This window comes from Cantharellus anzutake, assembly GCF_015039405.1.
Source record: "Cantharellus anzutake strain C23 chromosome Unknown EI90scaffold_49, whole genome shotgun sequence".
Classification (NCBI taxonomy): domain Eukaryota; kingdom Fungi; phylum Basidiomycota; class Agaricomycetes; order Cantharellales; family Hydnaceae; genus Cantharellus; species Cantharellus anzutake.
In genome coordinates, this window is record NW_024066999.1 from 206674 (window position 1) to 223503 (window position 16830).

General features: G+C 48.7%; 7 protein-coding genes across 7 annotated transcripts; 4 read left to right on the top strand and 3 right to left on the bottom strand.

Annotated features, from left to right (window-relative positions):
- Window positions 1-1017: 1017 nt before the first annotated feature.
- On the top strand, window positions 1018-1460 carry EI90DRAFT_3128329 (tryptophan synthase beta subunit-like PLP-dependent enzyme; the record flags this gene model as incomplete). The annotated part of the gene is made up of 3 exons (XM_039064084.1): window positions 1018-1066; window positions 1128-1199; window positions 1255-1460. The coding sequence occupies 3 exons, from the start codon at window positions 1018-1020 to the stop codon at window positions 1458-1460; spliced, it is 327 nt and encodes a 108-aa protein (XP_038912491.1).
- A 12-nt stretch (window positions 1461-1472) lies between these two features.
- EI90DRAFT_3071767 (tryptophan synthase beta subunit-like PLP-dependent enzyme) lies at window positions 1473-2605 on the top strand. The gene is made up of 5 exons (XM_039061330.1): window positions 1473-1505; window positions 1561-1956; window positions 2029-2108; window positions 2164-2397; window positions 2455-2605. Exons 2-5 carry the CDS (start codon window positions 1594-1596, stop codon window positions 2555-2557), a joined length of 780 nt encoding a protein of 259 aa, XP_038912492.1. The 5' UTR covers window positions 1473-1505; window positions 1561-1593; the 3' UTR covers window positions 2558-2605.
- An 825-nt stretch (window positions 2606-3430) lies between these two features.
- On the top strand, window positions 3431-6469 carry EI90DRAFT_3071770 (uncharacterized protein). The gene is made up of 13 exons (XM_039061331.1): window positions 3431-3621; window positions 3679-3705; window positions 3770-3774; window positions 3830-3899; window positions 3965-4031; window positions 4098-4885; window positions 4941-4954; window positions 5017-5026; window positions 5088-5269; window positions 5330-5420; window positions 5477-5943; window positions 6012-6278; window positions 6343-6469. The coding sequence occupies exons 1-13, from the start codon at window positions 3541-3543 to the stop codon at window positions 6461-6463; spliced, it is 2190 nt and encodes a 729-aa protein (XP_038912493.1). The 5' UTR covers window positions 3431-3540; the 3' UTR covers window positions 6464-6469.
- Window positions 6470-6538: 69 nt separating this feature from the next.
- Window positions 6539-8720, top strand: EI90DRAFT_2019092 (uncharacterized protein). The gene is made up of 5 exons (XM_039052433.1): window positions 6539-6769; window positions 6824-6937; window positions 6991-7104; window positions 7159-8105; window positions 8167-8720. Exons 1-5 carry the CDS (start codon window positions 6646-6648, stop codon window positions 8569-8571), a joined length of 1704 nt encoding a protein of 567 aa, XP_038912494.1. The 5' UTR covers window positions 6539-6645; the 3' UTR covers window positions 8572-8720.
- Window positions 8721-8943: 223 nt separating this feature from the next.
- EI90DRAFT_3071777 (uncharacterized protein) lies at window positions 8944-9927 on the bottom strand (the record flags this gene model as incomplete). Its single annotated transcript, XM_039061332.1, has 5 exons — window positions 9851-9927; window positions 9679-9779; window positions 9392-9595; window positions 9264-9335; window positions 8944-9199 (listed from the first exon to the last, which is right to left on the bottom strand). Coding segments are annotated over exons 2-5 (436 nt in total), but the record flags the coding sequence as incomplete, so codon positions are not given.
- Window positions 9787-11636, bottom strand: EI90DRAFT_2019446 (dihydroceramide delta-4-desaturase). The gene is made up of 6 exons (XM_039052434.1): window positions 11547-11636; window positions 11302-11483; window positions 10968-11246; window positions 10796-10908; window positions 10458-10737; window positions 9787-10402 (listed from the first exon to the last, which is right to left on the bottom strand). Exons 1-6 carry the CDS (start codon window positions 11554-11556, stop codon window positions 10115-10117), a joined length of 1152 nt encoding a protein of 383 aa, XP_038912496.1. The 5' UTR covers window positions 11557-11636; the 3' UTR covers window positions 9787-10114.
- Window positions 11637-11783: 147 nt separating this feature from the next.
- EI90DRAFT_3281784 (armadillo-type protein) lies at window positions 11784-16829 on the bottom strand. The gene is made up of 23 exons (XM_039066846.1): window positions 16556-16829; window positions 16289-16486; window positions 16042-16229; window positions 15864-15990; window positions 15367-15805; window positions 15166-15314; window positions 15050-15114; window positions 14914-15000; window positions 14706-14861; window positions 14608-14656; window positions 14486-14555; window positions 14297-14430; window positions 13916-14244; window positions 13748-13868; window positions 13536-13697; window positions 13281-13486; window positions 12930-13228; window positions 12775-12880; window positions 12613-12724; window positions 12410-12556; window positions 12277-12357; window positions 12157-12224; window positions 11784-12103 (listed from the first exon to the last, which is right to left on the bottom strand). Exons 1-23 carry the CDS (start codon window positions 16658-16660, stop codon window positions 11797-11799), a joined length of 3705 nt encoding a protein of 1234 aa, XP_038912497.1. The 5' UTR covers window positions 16661-16829; the 3' UTR covers window positions 11784-11796.
- Between the last annotated feature and the right edge of the window lies 1 nt (window position 16830).

The window sequence follows — 16830 nt, forward strand, 5'->3', positions numbered from 1 at the left end:
ACATCGTTGATGGGTGGTGTCCTCTAACTTTTTGAGCTTCCAGATCAAGTAGACTGCGAGCCGTTCGGGTCACAAATCTTCCAAGCGCGATTCTTTAGGCGTGCTGCTGGAGCTGTTAACACGCGATTGGGGAGCGACCACAGAAAGCCTCTAGATAGTTGCTCTTCCCAGAGGAGAATACTAACTCCAAAATGCATATTCCCAACCCTGGGTAGGGCAGAATGTCGGGTGATCCGCACCTTGCTCTGCGTTTCCCCCGATAAGCCCCCACACGCAGATTATGTAACCATATTTATGCTTGGTTATCCGTTGTCTATACCTTCCCTCCAAGATCTCTGAAGTGGTCGGACGTGGATGTGTAGACATGACTGCTTTATGAGTCCGAACGTGGTCCACGTTAGATTGGCGAGCAATTAGGGGAGGATGGGTATGCAGAGATACTCTTGCCCGTGCAACCCTAAGATCGAAAGCTGCCAATCCCAACCCCCTGATTGATCGGTTGCGTGCATCGGTGAGCAACCCTTATACTTGTGAATGAGTGCGAATCCGGACTTGGGATTCTCAAGCTAAAAGCCTCTCTATCCAGACATTGGGCTTTTAGCACAGGCGTTCTGCGAAGACTGATCTTGATACTAATATCGTTGTATGGGGTCATCACAAGCCCAAAGTCTTGATCCTAGCTTGTGTGCACCCGTTCCTCTCACCGCCAACAACCCCACACCACGTCATGTATGGGTACTCTTGCGCCAATATGCCATATAGACATCTGCCCTAGCAGAGGCTGGGATCCCGCCTACTTAATATTGGTATTTCAGCCTTGCAACTGGTGGGTTGGTTGGTGGGGTGGGAATAACAAGGGCTGAGATCCAACCTTGCCGGATAAAATGCCACTCGGATGCAGCGGGCATAACCGTGTGACGTAACCAGGGCCCATGAGGTAATTGGATCGGCGATCCTCACGACGTTCGCAATATAACCAGACCGTCCTCGAGACCAAAGGGTTAGTTTTTTCTGGATATGGCCTCTGCCAATCCGCCCATCCGGCCAATACTGGAGAGTGCACTCGGTCAGCTGTTGGGAGTCCGCAAGCCCGAAGGGTCATCCCCTGATGCTCTCCCACACTATAGATGCCATTGGGAACACACCTCTCATAAAGCTTGACCGAATTGCAGCAGAGGAGAGCCTAAAGTGCAACCTACGTGCGTTCCGGCTCGAATGGTCCGGGTCGGCTACCGGGTCCACGTCGTCTGATAGCACCTTCCACTATTTCACTCGCCATAGTTGCTAAAGTCGAATTTTTCAATGCGGGTGGATCCGTGAAGGACAGAATAGCAAAGCGCATGGTTGAGAAGGCAGAAGAAGAAGGGCGTCTCATCCCTGGGCAAAGCGTGGTCATAGAACCCACCAGCGGAAACACCGGCATGTCTGTTGTGCTCGATTATAATCCACGTCTCAAATAACTTCTCCACTTAGGCATTGGCCTCGCACTGACATGTGCCATAAAGGTAGTTTTCTTGTCCTTTTAATCTCCGATTACAAGCCGATTCTATACTCTGTTAGGGTTATCCTGTCATTATCACGCTTCCCGAAAAGATGTCGCTCGAAAAGGAAATTACTTTGCGAGCGTTGGGGGCGGAAATTATTCGTACACCTACCGAAGCTCCCTCCGAATCCGAGGAGTCGAACATCGGTGTTGCTAAGCGTCTTCAGAAACTCATCCCCGGCGGGGTTATTCTTGACCAATATAACAACCCCGCTAATCCGGACGCTCACGAGTTTGGCACCGGTCCAGAAATTATAGAGGCAATTGAAAATACACCTTCGACGACATCTCGCCTTTCCTCAGGGAAAGTGGATGTGTTGTTTGCTGGTGCAGGAACCGGGGGAACGATTACTGGGATCTCGAGAGCTATCAAGCGCCACCATCCAAATTCTATTGTGGTCGGAATCGATCCTGTAAGTACATTCTGTATTTGCTTACGAAACGCTCCAGGGAGGATCGAATCCCTATCTGAAAAATGAGCCCAGAAAGGCAGTTTGATCGCGAGGCCAGAGGAATTGAACAAATTAGATGGAGAGAGTGCTTCATACGTCGTCGAGGGAATCGGGTGCGCAGTGCTTGTGCAGTACATGACAGAGACGGTTGTGTTGAAGTTTACCCAGATACGACTTCATCCCTGGCGTATTGTCTCATGATCAGGTGGATCAATGGGTCAAGACTGACGATAATGAAGCTTGGGCCGCTGCTCGAAAACTGATGCGAACGGAAGGACTTCTAGTGGGAGGTAGCTCTGGATCTGTCCTTGCCGGGGCATTACGATGGCTTACGACCGAGGAGGGAATGATGTCAGCAGGTGGTGTCGAAGGAAAGAACGCAGTTATCATTCTACCAGATGGGCATGTCCACTCATATCCTGCATTGGACCTGAAAGCTGACGATTCCGTAACAAAAAGGATACGGAACTATATGTCCAAGCCATGGTTTGCCGAGCTTGCCAGAGGTGATGGGCAATCGGAGCTCGCGAAGCAAATAGCGGAGCTCCTCAAGAAGCCTTAGCCCTGTCTGTTGAATAGCCATCATAAGAAAATAGATGCTTTTTGGGGATATGATAACTTTCAAATTATTGCCACATGGTCGCAATCATGAAACCACAGCCCATTTTTCAGACCTTCATGAGAGGAAGGAGATTCTCCAGGATTGGACAACCGTTTTGTGGTACAAACGTCGCAGAAGGATGGCTTCTTAGGGGTTTAGCTGAATCAGGACTTCAGATTGGCCGCTGGTGATGCGGATGCGTCCATCAGCCGCCGGCGATGGAACGCCATTGTTTCGAGAGAAACGATTGGCAATCACTGCGAAGCTGCACATGGGACGCGAAAATGGATACTTTTTTTCACCTCATTGCCCTTATTGGAACGCTCCGTGGGACTACCCAGTGCACAGCTCTGAATTTGTGAGGTTAATTAAGCACCGCATTCATGACTCGAATCCATGTATCTGTCGGGATACATAGCCATGGACCAAGAGTTCCAGGAACGACATGATGTCCGGAGGCCGTCAAATGCAAACCCGTTAATTCTAAAGACAGGCTACGTATGTAAGTCATGCTCCTGCAACTCCTTTTTGACAAAGTGTGCTGCAATTGCAAGTTTTGAACGCGGCCTTTTTGCGGTTCATCTAGGTAACTACAACCCACGATAACGGCCCCCGGATCCAAATCTGCTTTGCATTTCTGCATCAGGCTATGACTATGATCAATCATGTAATTGTTCGGATGATCATCTCTTCCAAACCAAAACGACGTAAGCAAGTGGCACACACGTGATGCCGGCTCGGTTTTTTCGTAATTTGGACTTGTGCAAAGACGCGAACAGACGAATAAATTCGGCCAACTCCGCAGTGTCACCACATGTCACCCCATGAATAGTGTGGGAATCATCTGAATCGGCACATATTCAATTAGCTTGGCGTACGCAGCCGGCTGAGTCAAGCTGTGCAAATGCTCATGCATTTGGCGCTCACAATCCGAAGATCCCAAGATGCCAAAGGCCGCGAAAGCCTCTGTGACGGAGACGACAAGGAATGCGCGACATAACCCCCATCTACCTAGAAACCAAGCCGTGAGTATGCACTGGGAGTTATCCATGTCCGTGCCGAAATAACATTGGCTTCGCAAGTGCCATCAATGTCGCAAGAAGAAACTCGTGCGTCTCGCTCTGTGTTCCCCCTCTGATGATTCTCATGATCAATCGCATGGCTCTTTGTTAGAAATGGTGATGAACTTGTACGTATGCGGCAAGCATGAGCTAAAGAGTTATTGCTATGCAGCGATGCCGGAAGGCCGTGCTCGACTTGTGTGAAGGCTCACGCGCACAAGGTTGCCCCCCTTATGGTAAAGGTGAGTCTGTACGTTCATGTTTCCCCCCAAGAGTTCAGTTAACGTGCGTTTGATTTCACTGACAGGGGCAACCGTTCGACCCAAACCCGAGTTGCACATATGATGAGCCTGCTGATGAGTCTTCATCCCGTGGTAAGCCGTGAAGAACTCGCTATACATGACGGAACCGTCACCACGGGGATTCTTTTGGTTCGTCAGAAATAGGTCCAAGCCAAACTCAACCGCAATCATCTTCATCAGGAGTCGCTGACACAAAGACCACACCAAATCTGATTGGTCAGACTCCATATCCCATAATTGCATCGGAACCTCCACTCGGTCCATCACCCGCTGAGTATCCAATCATATTTCCGGAAAACTCCCGCTATGGTACCATGTATAGTTTTGACTGGACGTCAACACACGAACATCGCGTAAACATCCATGAGAAACCAGACGTGATAGCAAACTTAGATCCTTCTTCACTGGCCTTCCTCGAATCTCCGCCCTCGTTGGGTTCTCCCATTACTTCTACCACGCCTTCGCCTCCATCGACTTCACAGTCAACTGCTGTTGTCCCTTCGGCATACTCGCCGACCTTACCTCCAGCTCATGTTCTGCTGCATCTCGTCGATTTATTCTTTCACCATGTCTCACGTGCTTCTCGCTTAATTCACAGACCCTCGTTTCTGGCGGCCCTTCATGAGGGGCCCAACTCGCCAAGGTATCCCGCGCCCTCTCTTTTACATGCCATTTGCGCCATCGCTTCTATTTATTCGCCTGACATACCGGGGAAACCGCTGCCCGATCTCAAGTGTCGTCCTGCCTACGACTGTTTTATTCCTTTGGAGGATCTCGAATTGGAACAGGGTATGTCTGCAGGGCTTTCGGGTTCCTTCGGGGTCGAACACGCATCCGTATCGAAGGCTTTGATGGAGTTTGATATCCGAATCGGGGCTAGACTCTTCGACTCCGCTCGAACGATGGTTGTTTTGTGCTGGTACTATGTAAGTTGGGCCTTCGCACTATGCCATAGTGCTCAGCTAATTTGGGTTTTATCAGCATATCAATGCCCAGTAAGATGTGCACGTTCGTTTTAGTAATCTTTCTAACCTCCTTATTCACATCATGTTGCTAGATGGGTTGATGTGGGTATTCGTTTGGGATAGCTCTCCGCGCGAACATACTAACGCCAAGCATTCTGATCAGCTCTGGATGATGTCTTCATCCACTATTCGAGGATGTGTCTCTCTTGGCCTCAATGTATTTATGCCCATGGGGAGCACGGCGCTTTTAGCTGCGCTGCAAGCATCGCTCATGAAGAAAGATAACCCATTGGAGCAGGAGAGAAGGAGATTCTTATGGTGGTCCGCATACATGAATGAGATACAGTCAGCTGTCCATGGGATTTCTTATCTCATTTAGATGATGCTCATAGCTCGTACTTGTAGCCAATCTCTTGCTACCCATTGGGTACCCTCTATTACGGAGGCGCTTATTACCCAGGAACTACCGGGAAGGCTAGTGGACTATGAATCAGGGGTAGGTGTCTATTGGCTCCAATAAGACGCATCATCTTCCTCAGTGTTCGTTCTCAGAACATAGCGCCTGGACTTCGGCAACGACTTTCAGATGTGGACATCCTGACAAACCATCCTGCCTATCTCACTGACCCATTCACAATGCATTTGAAAGCATGCATCCTCATGATGAAGGTCGGGATGTTCAACATTCAGACGTGCCTACATCGACAAGCAGACATTTATAGTGGCGCCATTCCATCTGATGCCTCCTTCACCCCTTACTCCTTGTTTTGCGATTTCTCCCTCTCGCCATCATCCCCTCTCATCATGCTTCCAAGCAATCATCACGCTGGTCCATTACCCGTACGTGACCTTTCCGGCTTCGCATCTCTTGACAACATGATCATAGCATTCCAAATGAGCATACCCAAGGAATATCGGGACCCGTGGGCACCTAGGTCTAGATATGCCAATATTTTCACATGGCCATCAGTTTCATCTGTAGACCATGATCTATACTGTCTGAACGTGTTGCCGCACATGTAAGCAGCCTTGATCACCTGACTAATAGTCTACTTCCTGAGCTATTTCGTTTCTCTTCTTGTCTTAGTGCTACTATGATCCTGCATGAGCCTCATGCCGAGATGCTCTCTTCAACGTGTAACTCAAAACGCAAGATTATCAACGCGGCAAGGGCCGTTTTGGATACAGTGCACATCTTGTTTGCGAGTTCCTATGATCCCGCCCTCCTACCTTCCTACTGCGTTTCTTACTGGATGGCGTCCAGCAAAGTGCTTCTTCGAGCTTACAAGGCTGCTCTCGAATCTGGACTACGGGAGGAAGCCGAAGCTCATCGTGGCGGGATCGAGATCTTCCGGTGAGGCGACACGGTTTATGCTCTACCGTCAGTGCCTCCATATTGATTTCGCACTCCCTTGCAGCCTCGTGCTCGCCAAAGTTGGGGAGAAACTTGAGCTGGCATACAGGTCTGCCATGATTCTGACTGAGACATTGTCGATTGTGGACAAAACCGTTCCTACAGGTGGAGCCGGAATGATGTGAATTCAGGGTTGCGTTATTTTTCGTTAGACTCGGATTTTAGTTATTGCTTCATACTAGTATGACTTTACGACCATGCTATTAATATAACTCCCAGGGAACCAGTCCAGTCAGGTGATGTGGATTCGTGACGACAGCGACGAAGTTTCATTCAAAGTACACTCTCGACTGAAGCGCTTCCTAGGATGGCAGCTGGAGGGGGGAACATTCCTGAAGAAGACAAGTTTCCGCAGGATCGTGTGCTCGAGTTCCCTCGCACGGACTCCAGTGGTAATCGTTTCAAGTTTCCTACAAACACAGAAGAAAAAGGTAGGGGTGCAAGGACGGATGTGTTGTAGTGCTCCTCTCAAATTGGCGATGCAGTTAATGGCGATGGTATCTACGATTACATGAAGTTGACAACGCGCACCCACAAGGCGAACTTCGAGTGGCGAAAGAAAATTGGTAATTACATCGCGCAGGAAGTTCTGCACAAATGTGAGTGTTCAATCATGTCTTCTTTTGTGTACTATGTGCCCACTTCTATACAGCGATAGGCACCAACGACATGGGATACGTAATGAAAGATTTCCCCGATGGCTACGAACTTTATGACCATCACAAGGGACTTCCAGGGAAGATGCGACATGACCTCTATCTGTTTGGTAAATCGTTAAGATTGCGATAATTGGGTATGGGCTCATGTATTTCTCCTATAGGCCCAGATAATTCTCAGCGATTGTACCGTTTTCGATCTACGAACGAATTCTTGCCCCATGCCTCTTGGCTTTTTGATATTAATAATAATAAGCCATGCAAGTGCAAATACTGCAGTGGTTCAAAGTCGCAGGCGGGGATCAATGCCTCACTTGGTATTCATGCGAAGGCGTCGACTTCAGACTCCAAAAAAACAACGCCTGTCAAGTCTGCACTGGCGCAATCTAAGGCTACAACGACTAGGAGCGGAAGAAGGTCCGCTCCTGGCCCACTGTCTCGTTCGCCACCAACAAAACCACCTATGCTCTCGGAACTCTATGATGACAGGACCAGCGATCGAGTCTTCCGCAGGGGAGAACTCGTATGGGTAGTACTAGACGAGCCGATCCGTTCCCCTGATAACCCCGCTTTGGATATCATTGCTTGGCCCGGATTGATTGATGGATATCACTTTGAACCCCAATCGAGTGTCAGTCGCAATTTCTATAAAGTTCGACTGCTCTGCTCGCCACAATCCCAGATCTATAACGAGCATCGGATGTTTCCTTACAGGGGCTTCATTTTGAGTGACGAGCTCAAGAAGCGCCTGGATACTGTTCGCTCCCCTACCAATGTCAGTGAGACTGATATCCAATCCCCCCGAGAATTTCGCCCGCTGCGGATATCAATGCATGATTTAGAGCCATCCTCAGAGCTACCTACGTTCGACGCGGCATTGCTACCCTACGCTCATGCTGTATTTGCAACTCTTTTCGTGAATTCTTACTTCCTTCCGTTTGGCCACTGGGAATCCCCTCCTGGACCTGGGAGCCCCTCCGGAGACTGCTTCCAAGGGTTATACTGGGGCGCAGAAAAGCTCTGGCTGGGGGATGTAGTTCGAATAAAACCAGAAGCGCGGGAGGTTGCTCATACATCAAGCGACGAGATCATGGCTGAAGCCGGTGCTACTGTGAACCCCGGCAGCATGCCACCGGATCCACTATTTTTCCGGATTGAAGACATATCTTCAGGAAAAGATGAGTCTGGGAGGGTTCAGTGCTCAATTGCTGGGACGATATATGAGGCAGTTGACAAGCCAGAACAATCTTCTGATCCCGAACCGACTGCTAATCCCTCCCAGGAGGCTCACGTTCCTGTTGGTCCTTCGGCCGAGGGGCTCCCAGATGCAAATTCATTGTTCCTGGATTTCACATCTGAGAGAGGTCTCCCCCCGCCACCCCCAACTAAAATTTGGAGACGCCTTGGTCCGTCAGACCGGATATTACGTCTCAGCGCAGAGATGGTCGCAGGAAGATACTATCCAGCTATTCTTTCCCACACGCTCATTCGCATTGATCCGGGGTCGCCGGAAGTCCTCAATTATCTTCGTTCGTCCGACAACCACATCGAGCGGACAGATCAGATCAATATGTTAGCTTTTCATCTCTCCCTCGCTGGCCTTGAAAAAGGCTGGATGAAGACATCCTCCTCACCCAAATCCTTCATGAGTTCGCGAGTCAATATTATCGAGATGTCAGAGCAAGAAGCAGAAATGCGTCTCGGTGCTCTGGAGCAGGATTCCGGGCCACAGGCATCGGTTTAGGTTTCCAAAATCGCCCTCCACTTGGTTGTAAATTGCGTCACTATTCAAAGGTCACTTTTTCTTCCTCAGTTGGGCCTGTTCGCTGTTCGGTGACCACCCGCCCTTTGCCATCGTCAAGCCATTTGATTAGATGATATACTATTTTCAGCAGCCATTCCCTAAAAGGAATTTGCGTCCTCGGGGTCATCGAGTTCATTATCATCACCACTTCAATAATGCCTCTTGGTTGCTTCGGACGTTGTAGTAAGTTGTTACATATTTGTTATCACATAAATGTAAATCTCCATCTCGACTTGCACCTTGACTGCAACGATGCCTCGTTGTCACAAGTGCAGTGGAAATTTTCCGGGTTGTAGATCTACCACACTATCCTATGAGATCGTCCAGAAAGGCCTCCATTTCGTCCTGGGTGCTGACATTTGGAGCGTTCTCGCCGCGGCGGTCAGCCACGGGCGACTTCGCTGAGTCGTGTATCCAGATTTTAGCACCTTCATGAATCACGAGGGAATTCATATATATGCTTGCCTCTTTTTGTTCGATTTGATGCTCTTGGGTCGGTGCGGAGTGCACTGCTGCCCTGAAGGCGCGTTTTTAGGTCTTTGTTCCTTAACACTTTAGCAAAGGTGATCATATAATACTCATACGAAGCCCACCCCTCATGGCATCAGCCGCTTGCTTTTCTTGACGCAACTTCTCCAGCTCCTCGGTCCATTCAACCGTCTGCACGTTTCCTTTCTTCTGATTAGATCCATTTGTCGTACGTCTCAACTTGGATGTGAACTGAGTTAACGATTTGTCAATTTCTTCCTCATCATGTCTCTGTGGCTCTGAAATATCTTCTGCCTGGTCGATGTTATCTGTGGCGCGTTGTTTGGCAAGGAAAGTGGTTATATCAGCCTCAGGCTCTGGTTCTTCTTCTGGGTCTACATATTACGCGAACCTTGTTTGAGATGTTGATGTCGTGTGGGGGGCTTTCTCACCTGGCTCTGGTTCCTCGTATCGATGAGCATTGCTACTTAGTGTACGGCGACCATATTTAGCCTGGAGGAAATTCCGAAACGTCGCGATGCCTCAAAATCATTTCAAGCGAAGGGCCAGGTATTTGCCCGCACCTCAAGTCCCCACTGTTCTTCTTCGTTTAACTCCACCGTCTGATCCTCCTCCAAAACGAGTGGTGCAGTGAACTCTGCCGCGCGTCCACGGCCGCGACCACGTCCGGATGCCCTGAGATACTTTCCCAAGCCTCCTCTAGACTTCCCACGACCACGCCCTCGTGCTCTCACGGATGGTGTCAAGGGTTGGGTGTCAGACATGCTGAATTCGATTAGGGTGGCAGTGCTATACTTCCAAAAACGTCCAACCGCGCGTCTAAATAGTCAATCTAACTTTCCCGAATCCGCGTATGCACGAGTCACAACACAGTCATCTACTACTTTGTCCCTAGTCACGACTGGCTCGTCTTTGGCTGCGTCAGGCGACTTGCTCTTTCGCTTTAATCGGGACGACATGCCAATGTCGCTGTCGAATATAAAGTTGAAAATAACCATAGGCCAAGAAGGATGAGATGGAAGATTATCATAAACTTCGGGGACCAGCGCACGAAGTCTAGGAAGTCGTGTCCATGGGACGGAGGGAAAGTCATGATGCTCATTATGATACCCAACCTATAAAGGCGATCATGATTAGCATGCGAGTGTCCTGGGATGATAGGATACCGACATTGTAGGCTAAAAGGTTGAGTGGCCCGTAGTAGCTGTATGTCTCTTGATCTAGACCGTCCCATAAATAGTGTTCAGCTATAAAGTGTCCAGCACATGGATGCAGGCTTCCCGCAAAGAAAGATGACGTAAATAAATAAAGCAACGCCTGAGGACCCATTGTATTCGCGATAAGGACATCAAAAGCGAGTTGAGATGTCAGATTGAGGAGATGCCAGAAGGTCAGCTTCTGTGATCTCACGAATCCAGGTCGGACGGCATAGAACAAGATTTGAAAAGTGCTAGGTGGGGAAGTGATAAATAGAATGAACAATGCACTGAGAGAAAACTATCTCATACGCAAAGAAAGCTTTTCCAGCGACGTTATCCAGCATCACAACTTCCAACCATGTTGGTATATCCGTGTCAATGCCGTCCTCACCCAGATTCTTGTGATGTTCAAGGTGGTATCTCTGCATTTAGAGAAACACTTAACACCCACAAGCTCAACAACGCAACTCTGCGCACTCACTTTGAACGCCATTGCATAAGGAATGCCGATCGGCAGGTTCGTAATGATGGAAAAGAGCTTATTCGCCTTGACTCCTTGGAACGCGAGGTTATGGGTGATTTCGTGGATTGCCAAGAAAATGTTGTGGTTAGCAGTACCACCGATCAGGTAAGCGGCAAGTAGGAACTTTGTCGACATCCATGGCGTATTTCTAAGATAGAAGGCGACCAACAATTGGACTGATATAACAAAAAGTACAACCCATTTTGTTAATGGCTCGTAACCCATGAGCCCGGTCACCTTTCACAAATTCAATACGTCCAATTTTTTGCGCAGTCAAACAAAGGGGGCACACCTCAGGATGGGATTTGAGTATCTCTAGACGACGAGTTTTGTGCGGTTCCTCGGTCATGACCCACAGAAAATCCCGGGGATTCTTTGGCGGCCCGCGGGGCGGGTTGGCATTCTTGAGGTTTGGGATAACAGTCCGGCGCGGTAATGAATCAAATGTCTCCGCTCCACCAAACAAGGACCAATCTATAATGAGAAAAATGAACTCCTATGCACTAAGAAGCGGCGAGTTGACGGAAAAGCGCGAACCAACACTCATGGATCAAGTTGCCAGCTTGTCTCCAACTGACAGCTTCAAACGACGACCGGAGAATCCCGATGACACATCCAAATTTGTTCATAAAGCTGAATCACCCCCCGCCAGCATTAATGTTGGGTGCTGAATGCATCAACGCCAACACTTAATTATAAAATACAGTTCAAACGTAGTGTAAGGATATCACGGTTATATGTGGTATGAAATTAACAAAAAATCCTGACAACCAGGATATTTTGAATGTCAGCGGTTCAGGGTACATCTCACGCCCCAGCCCTTGCTCTTCGCGTTGGCCGAACCTACAGACATCAGATTCGCAAAAGCATATGCACAGGAGACACCCGTGCGTACCTTCGCTTTTCTAGGAGCTCCACGCCCAGATTTTGGCGAACTTGGTTGATCGTCTGTGTCCTCGTCCATCTTCTCTGACTTCGGTGATGATTCCACATCTTCATCCTCGTCGATTTTGTCATCTGGATCTTCTCCATCGCTTTCATCCGTTTCAGACGACTCATCGTCATATGAGGGCTTCTTCCGCCGCTTGACACGTCTTCTGCATTTGACGATGAAATAAACTCATTGATAGGCGATAGTAAGTCTCACCTTGGCTGCTTGTTGATTGGAGAGGATTTTCGCTTTCGTGTCCCATTTGTCCCGCGCGGCTTTCGCGGCTAAAACTATGCATCGAAGACGAGTTCCTCTATCAAAAAGAACATAGCTTACTTTAGGTGCGGCCTTCATGGCCTTGGTCTGCTCGTCAAGCAGTTGCAATTTCTCTTCGGGCAGATACACAGTCCGTAGGATCTAATCAGCTTATTGGTTACTGTAGTGACTACCTATTATTGCATCAACTTGCTTTCGCTGCTACTTCGGATGAAGGGAGAGGCTTGAAGACATCCCCGGGTAGCTGAATTTTTCCAGGATACGCATTGGTAGTCCATGAGTTCCGCATTGCCTTCAACCGTATCCTGTGGAGCAAAAGCTCGCTGACTGCGTATAGGTTCTTGAAGAAAGAGTGGTTGTCCGCTAAGTGGAGGCTATTCGAGTCCACGGACTCACCTCGCTGTAATGGTGTTCCTCAAGTCGCACACCCTTAACCCGCTGGGTGATGTAAGTGATTAGATGAATGTTGTCGGATGTCAATACAGTGTCTATGTATAAATCGATATACCTGGAAGAAGGCATGTTAGCTCCACAAACTACTACTCAGGCTAAACGTACTTGACGGTATCCTGCAAACTTTCGGGTTCAAGAGAAAAGTCCGGATGCAGAGCCAGGAGGTACAACAAGCGTGGAACCATCTGCTCATATGACAAGATGCGCAAATCTTGAACTAACTCAGCGAAATGCGGGTCTTGTAAGAGTCGCTCACATACCACGAGGAAGTCGCCGTAACGACGTTAACACGTACGCACGAGCCGTCAAGGTGATGTCCTTGTCAGGATCGAGAGCAGTCATGAACAATACAGTGTGATAACGTGGGTCGATCTTGCGCTGGAACAGCAGCTGGATGATTTTGTGCAGGAAGCCCATCCTCACTTGGAATGAAGGGTCTTGTATGAGGAGTGCAAGGTTCACAAAATGGGGGTTGATGGCTTGAGAATAAATCTGTACAGTTGCAAGTCTCAACAGAGACAAGCAGGCTTGGAGCCGAAGGCGTGCTTTCGTATGTGCGCTTGGAAAGAATGAATAAGGTGTCGATAGAGGGACCCCCAAAAATGGCTCACTGGTCTGCTTGGTCTGCCTTGACACTCCCCATATTGCTTAGAATAGCGAAAAGCATCTTAATGACGGGTCGAGCAATATCTAATGCAGAGTCACGCGTTGCGTGTGCCATGCAACGATTTACGCATATTTTCAATGCAAGAATTTTGAGACGGGCGTCAAGAGGCGCTTTCTCATTCTCGTCCCATTCTTCATCCTCGTCAATTTCCTGTGGAGTATGAGTACCAAACTAACGGCGCTAAGGTTGATCAACTTACATCTGGTGACGATGATAGGACGTGCTTGAGCAAAAAACCAATTATAGTTTCGCTCTGTTCCTCAAACGCATCTGGTGAAGACTTCGCGGCTTCGGCGAGGGCGCAAAGCTGTCCCTCAAGTCGGACATTTGGATCATGAATGTCTAAAGCTTTAGTGATCTCCTACAAAATAAGTGAGATCGAATGCGGGCGAGAGAAACATGGCTGCTGACCTCCACTAATTCTTGGCATTTGCTTGAAGCACCACTCGAGAATGCCAGAATGCGCGTCCCAAACTTAGCATACTTCCTATGCCCTGCTTTGGCGAATCGAGCAGCTTTCTCTACTAGCCGCCTAGGGGATGTCAAGCAATCATCGATGAATGAGACCGGTACACATACTTCACGCCACTTGGATCTGCCCTTGTGGCAGAGGACAAGGCTTGCAGTGATATCCCAATCAAGGGTACATTCCCCTCTTCTGACAGTGCTTTGATGAATTCCGGGATATGAGTCTTCAGCATGGCAGGGCAGTATTTGCAGATGCGCTCCAAAATGAACTCTGCTTTGGCAGCCCCTTCAGGGTCATTTTCGCTGAAACGCTGAATACGCTTGGAAAGACTGGGAATAGAGGAGTGATTGATAATATAGAAGGAGGCCCGTCGAAATAGATCATTCATGGTTTCTGATATCGAGCTCGCTGCCTGCTCTACGCGTCTTGTGAATTCAGTCTGAGAAACTTCATTTAATGATGCAGCATGAACAACAACAACACGCCCTTACCGTGGCTTTGACCAACGCCTTCATGTCCGTCTGAGGATCCAGAGCAATAGACAACAGCTTGTAAAGTCTAGATTCATTCAGCTTTGCGAAGTTTCGGAGATCTTCGGCAGCTTTGACGCGGTCAGGGAATCGTGCTGTCGCATACATTCTCAGCCTAGAGTGTACATATGCTGCAGCCAATCCACTTACTGGACAGCTGTGTGACGATGGCATTGAATTTCTTCGTGACCTCTTCTTCGTTATTGTCGACGATACCACCCTGCCAAGGGATCCTACTAAGCAACAGCTAATTTCCCCCAGGCTGAGCTTACGTTGTACTCTTTACAAGCCTCGAGGAAACGGCCTTCCATCGTTGGCTGGCTGTATTCAGGTAAATTAGCAGTCACCAGGAAGGAAGACCCTGACGTACGGGGCGTTGATAGTGGATAAGCTGACGAGCGCCTGCATGGCCCGCATATCCAAATGTCGCATCACCACGAGCAATTGATCAGACCATTGAGCTTCGTCTTCGCCCTTTGAGGGGAGTGGGAGAATGTATTTCAAGATAGCACGTTCGACCCACATCCTAAACAACAAGCCTCCAGACCATAACAACTATGATCAAAGTACTGGCAAACCTCGTTTCCGTTAATTTCTCAATGGAGTGGAGGATTTCTTCGGGTATCCACGCGAAGTGGTCGATGGCCGTCGGCTCGCCAGCTTCGCTGCGCTAATTGTGAGGATGGAAATGTATGGAAATAGGTCATCACGCACATTTCCGGGAACGCGAGACGATATAGCTTCCCAATGGCCGTAAGGGCCTCTTGTCGAACAGATGGCTGAAATAGGCTGAGCCAATTTTGGTATGCTCATTTGCATCGCGAACACACCTTTTTGTCCAGAATACGTTGGGCTAATTCCTTCAGCTGGTCAGTAGTGACATTGTGGAGTGCCGTTTCATAGTCCATATGAGAATAAATCCGACAGGCAGCTGCCCGAACTTTGTCATCCGTATCTAGCATCTTGCTTCGTAAGACCTCTAATTGCCTTTATCAGGGGATGAATTTAGGCTAGAATGAGTGGACACGAACCCGCAACTTCGTGGCGTAGGGAACTATGATGTCCTAGCATGCCCTTGCTGGCTTCAATGAAGGTGACGCGAACGCCTGCCGATTTGTCTCTCGTCCTCGTAATCCACGACTTCCAGACTTGAGGATATTTCTGCGCCAATTCATCACCTCCTTGCTCAGAAAAGAGCTCGCCCATCGTCTGAGTCGCCAGGCTCCGGAAGTTCGGATCTTCCGCAGTGAGCTCTTCCCCAAGCTGAGGAATGACGTTGTTCAATAGGGCCGGACACGACTTGTTGATTTGTACGATAAGGTTGTGGGCCTTAGCAAGATCACCAGTGTCATCCTCAGAGTTGTGCTGAACAATGATGTCTGCAAAATATTGCGCAACGAGACTTTGTAATCGATCGGATGTCGCTTTACAAACATCCACGCCTAGCCGGAAAGTGGGGTGATCCATTCTCTGAACCATATGCGTATCAGCCTGCGTTGCGTTCTATGGAATTAATAGTAGCACTTGCCGCGTTTTTGGGGGTAAATTGAGCTAAGATGATATCGACGACGCTTGAGGGGATAGCTGGGCTCTCTTCAATCAGAGAAACGAGTATGTCGGACATGTACAGCTCCACCTTTTTGGGGAGATCGAGTCTGATGCAGGTTATGAGGGATCGGCACACAATCGAAGACATTTTTACGCACTTGACAAGATCGAAAAGGTCTCGAAATATGTCCGCAGTGAGGTCATCTCCATTGGGAAGATCTGGAACTAAGCACACAGATTTGATTGTTGCAAGTGATTCCAGGAGATATATGTATTCGTTGTACCACGGTGAATCCTCGCCCTTCAAACCCGTCACGAGCTGTCGGAAGAAGAATTGGAACATATCCTGAGGTTGGCCAGAATAAGCGTGCAGAATCCACCATCTAACTGACAAAACACAACAACCTTCAGCTCAAGCGCTGTGTATGGTGCATCTGGGGCAGTCAGCCGGAGCAAGTCTGCCATACAGCAGGCAGCATAGGCTTTCACACCCTTATCTCGGTGTAAGAGGATCGACTTATCAATGAGATGACTCTTTATAGAAGATAGAGAATCTTTATTGATGTTTTCCTGGCCGATACCGCAAAGCTCAGCATGCAATACCTGCAAGTGGAGGGCTAATTCAGCCATTTCTAGTCCCCTAGACATTAAAAGCGCGTCGTTTACGCGTACCTTCATCTTCTTCAGTAAAGCATCACTAGACTGAGTTTTCACGAGCAGTTTATCCTTAAACTTCAGCGAATAAAGCGCGGAGCCAGTCTGAGTCTGGGTTGCCATTTGGTTATCGGTTGAGAGGACGGGTCAAGCAGGTATCGGGAAAATAACGTGGGCTAGATAGCCTCTGAATGAAGGCCCGTAGGACGCCAATCAGATAAGTTGGAATCTGGGAGGCTGGCGCTCAACGAGCTCAGCGGTGTGGAAAGGTGGATGACACAGTTGAATGGCAA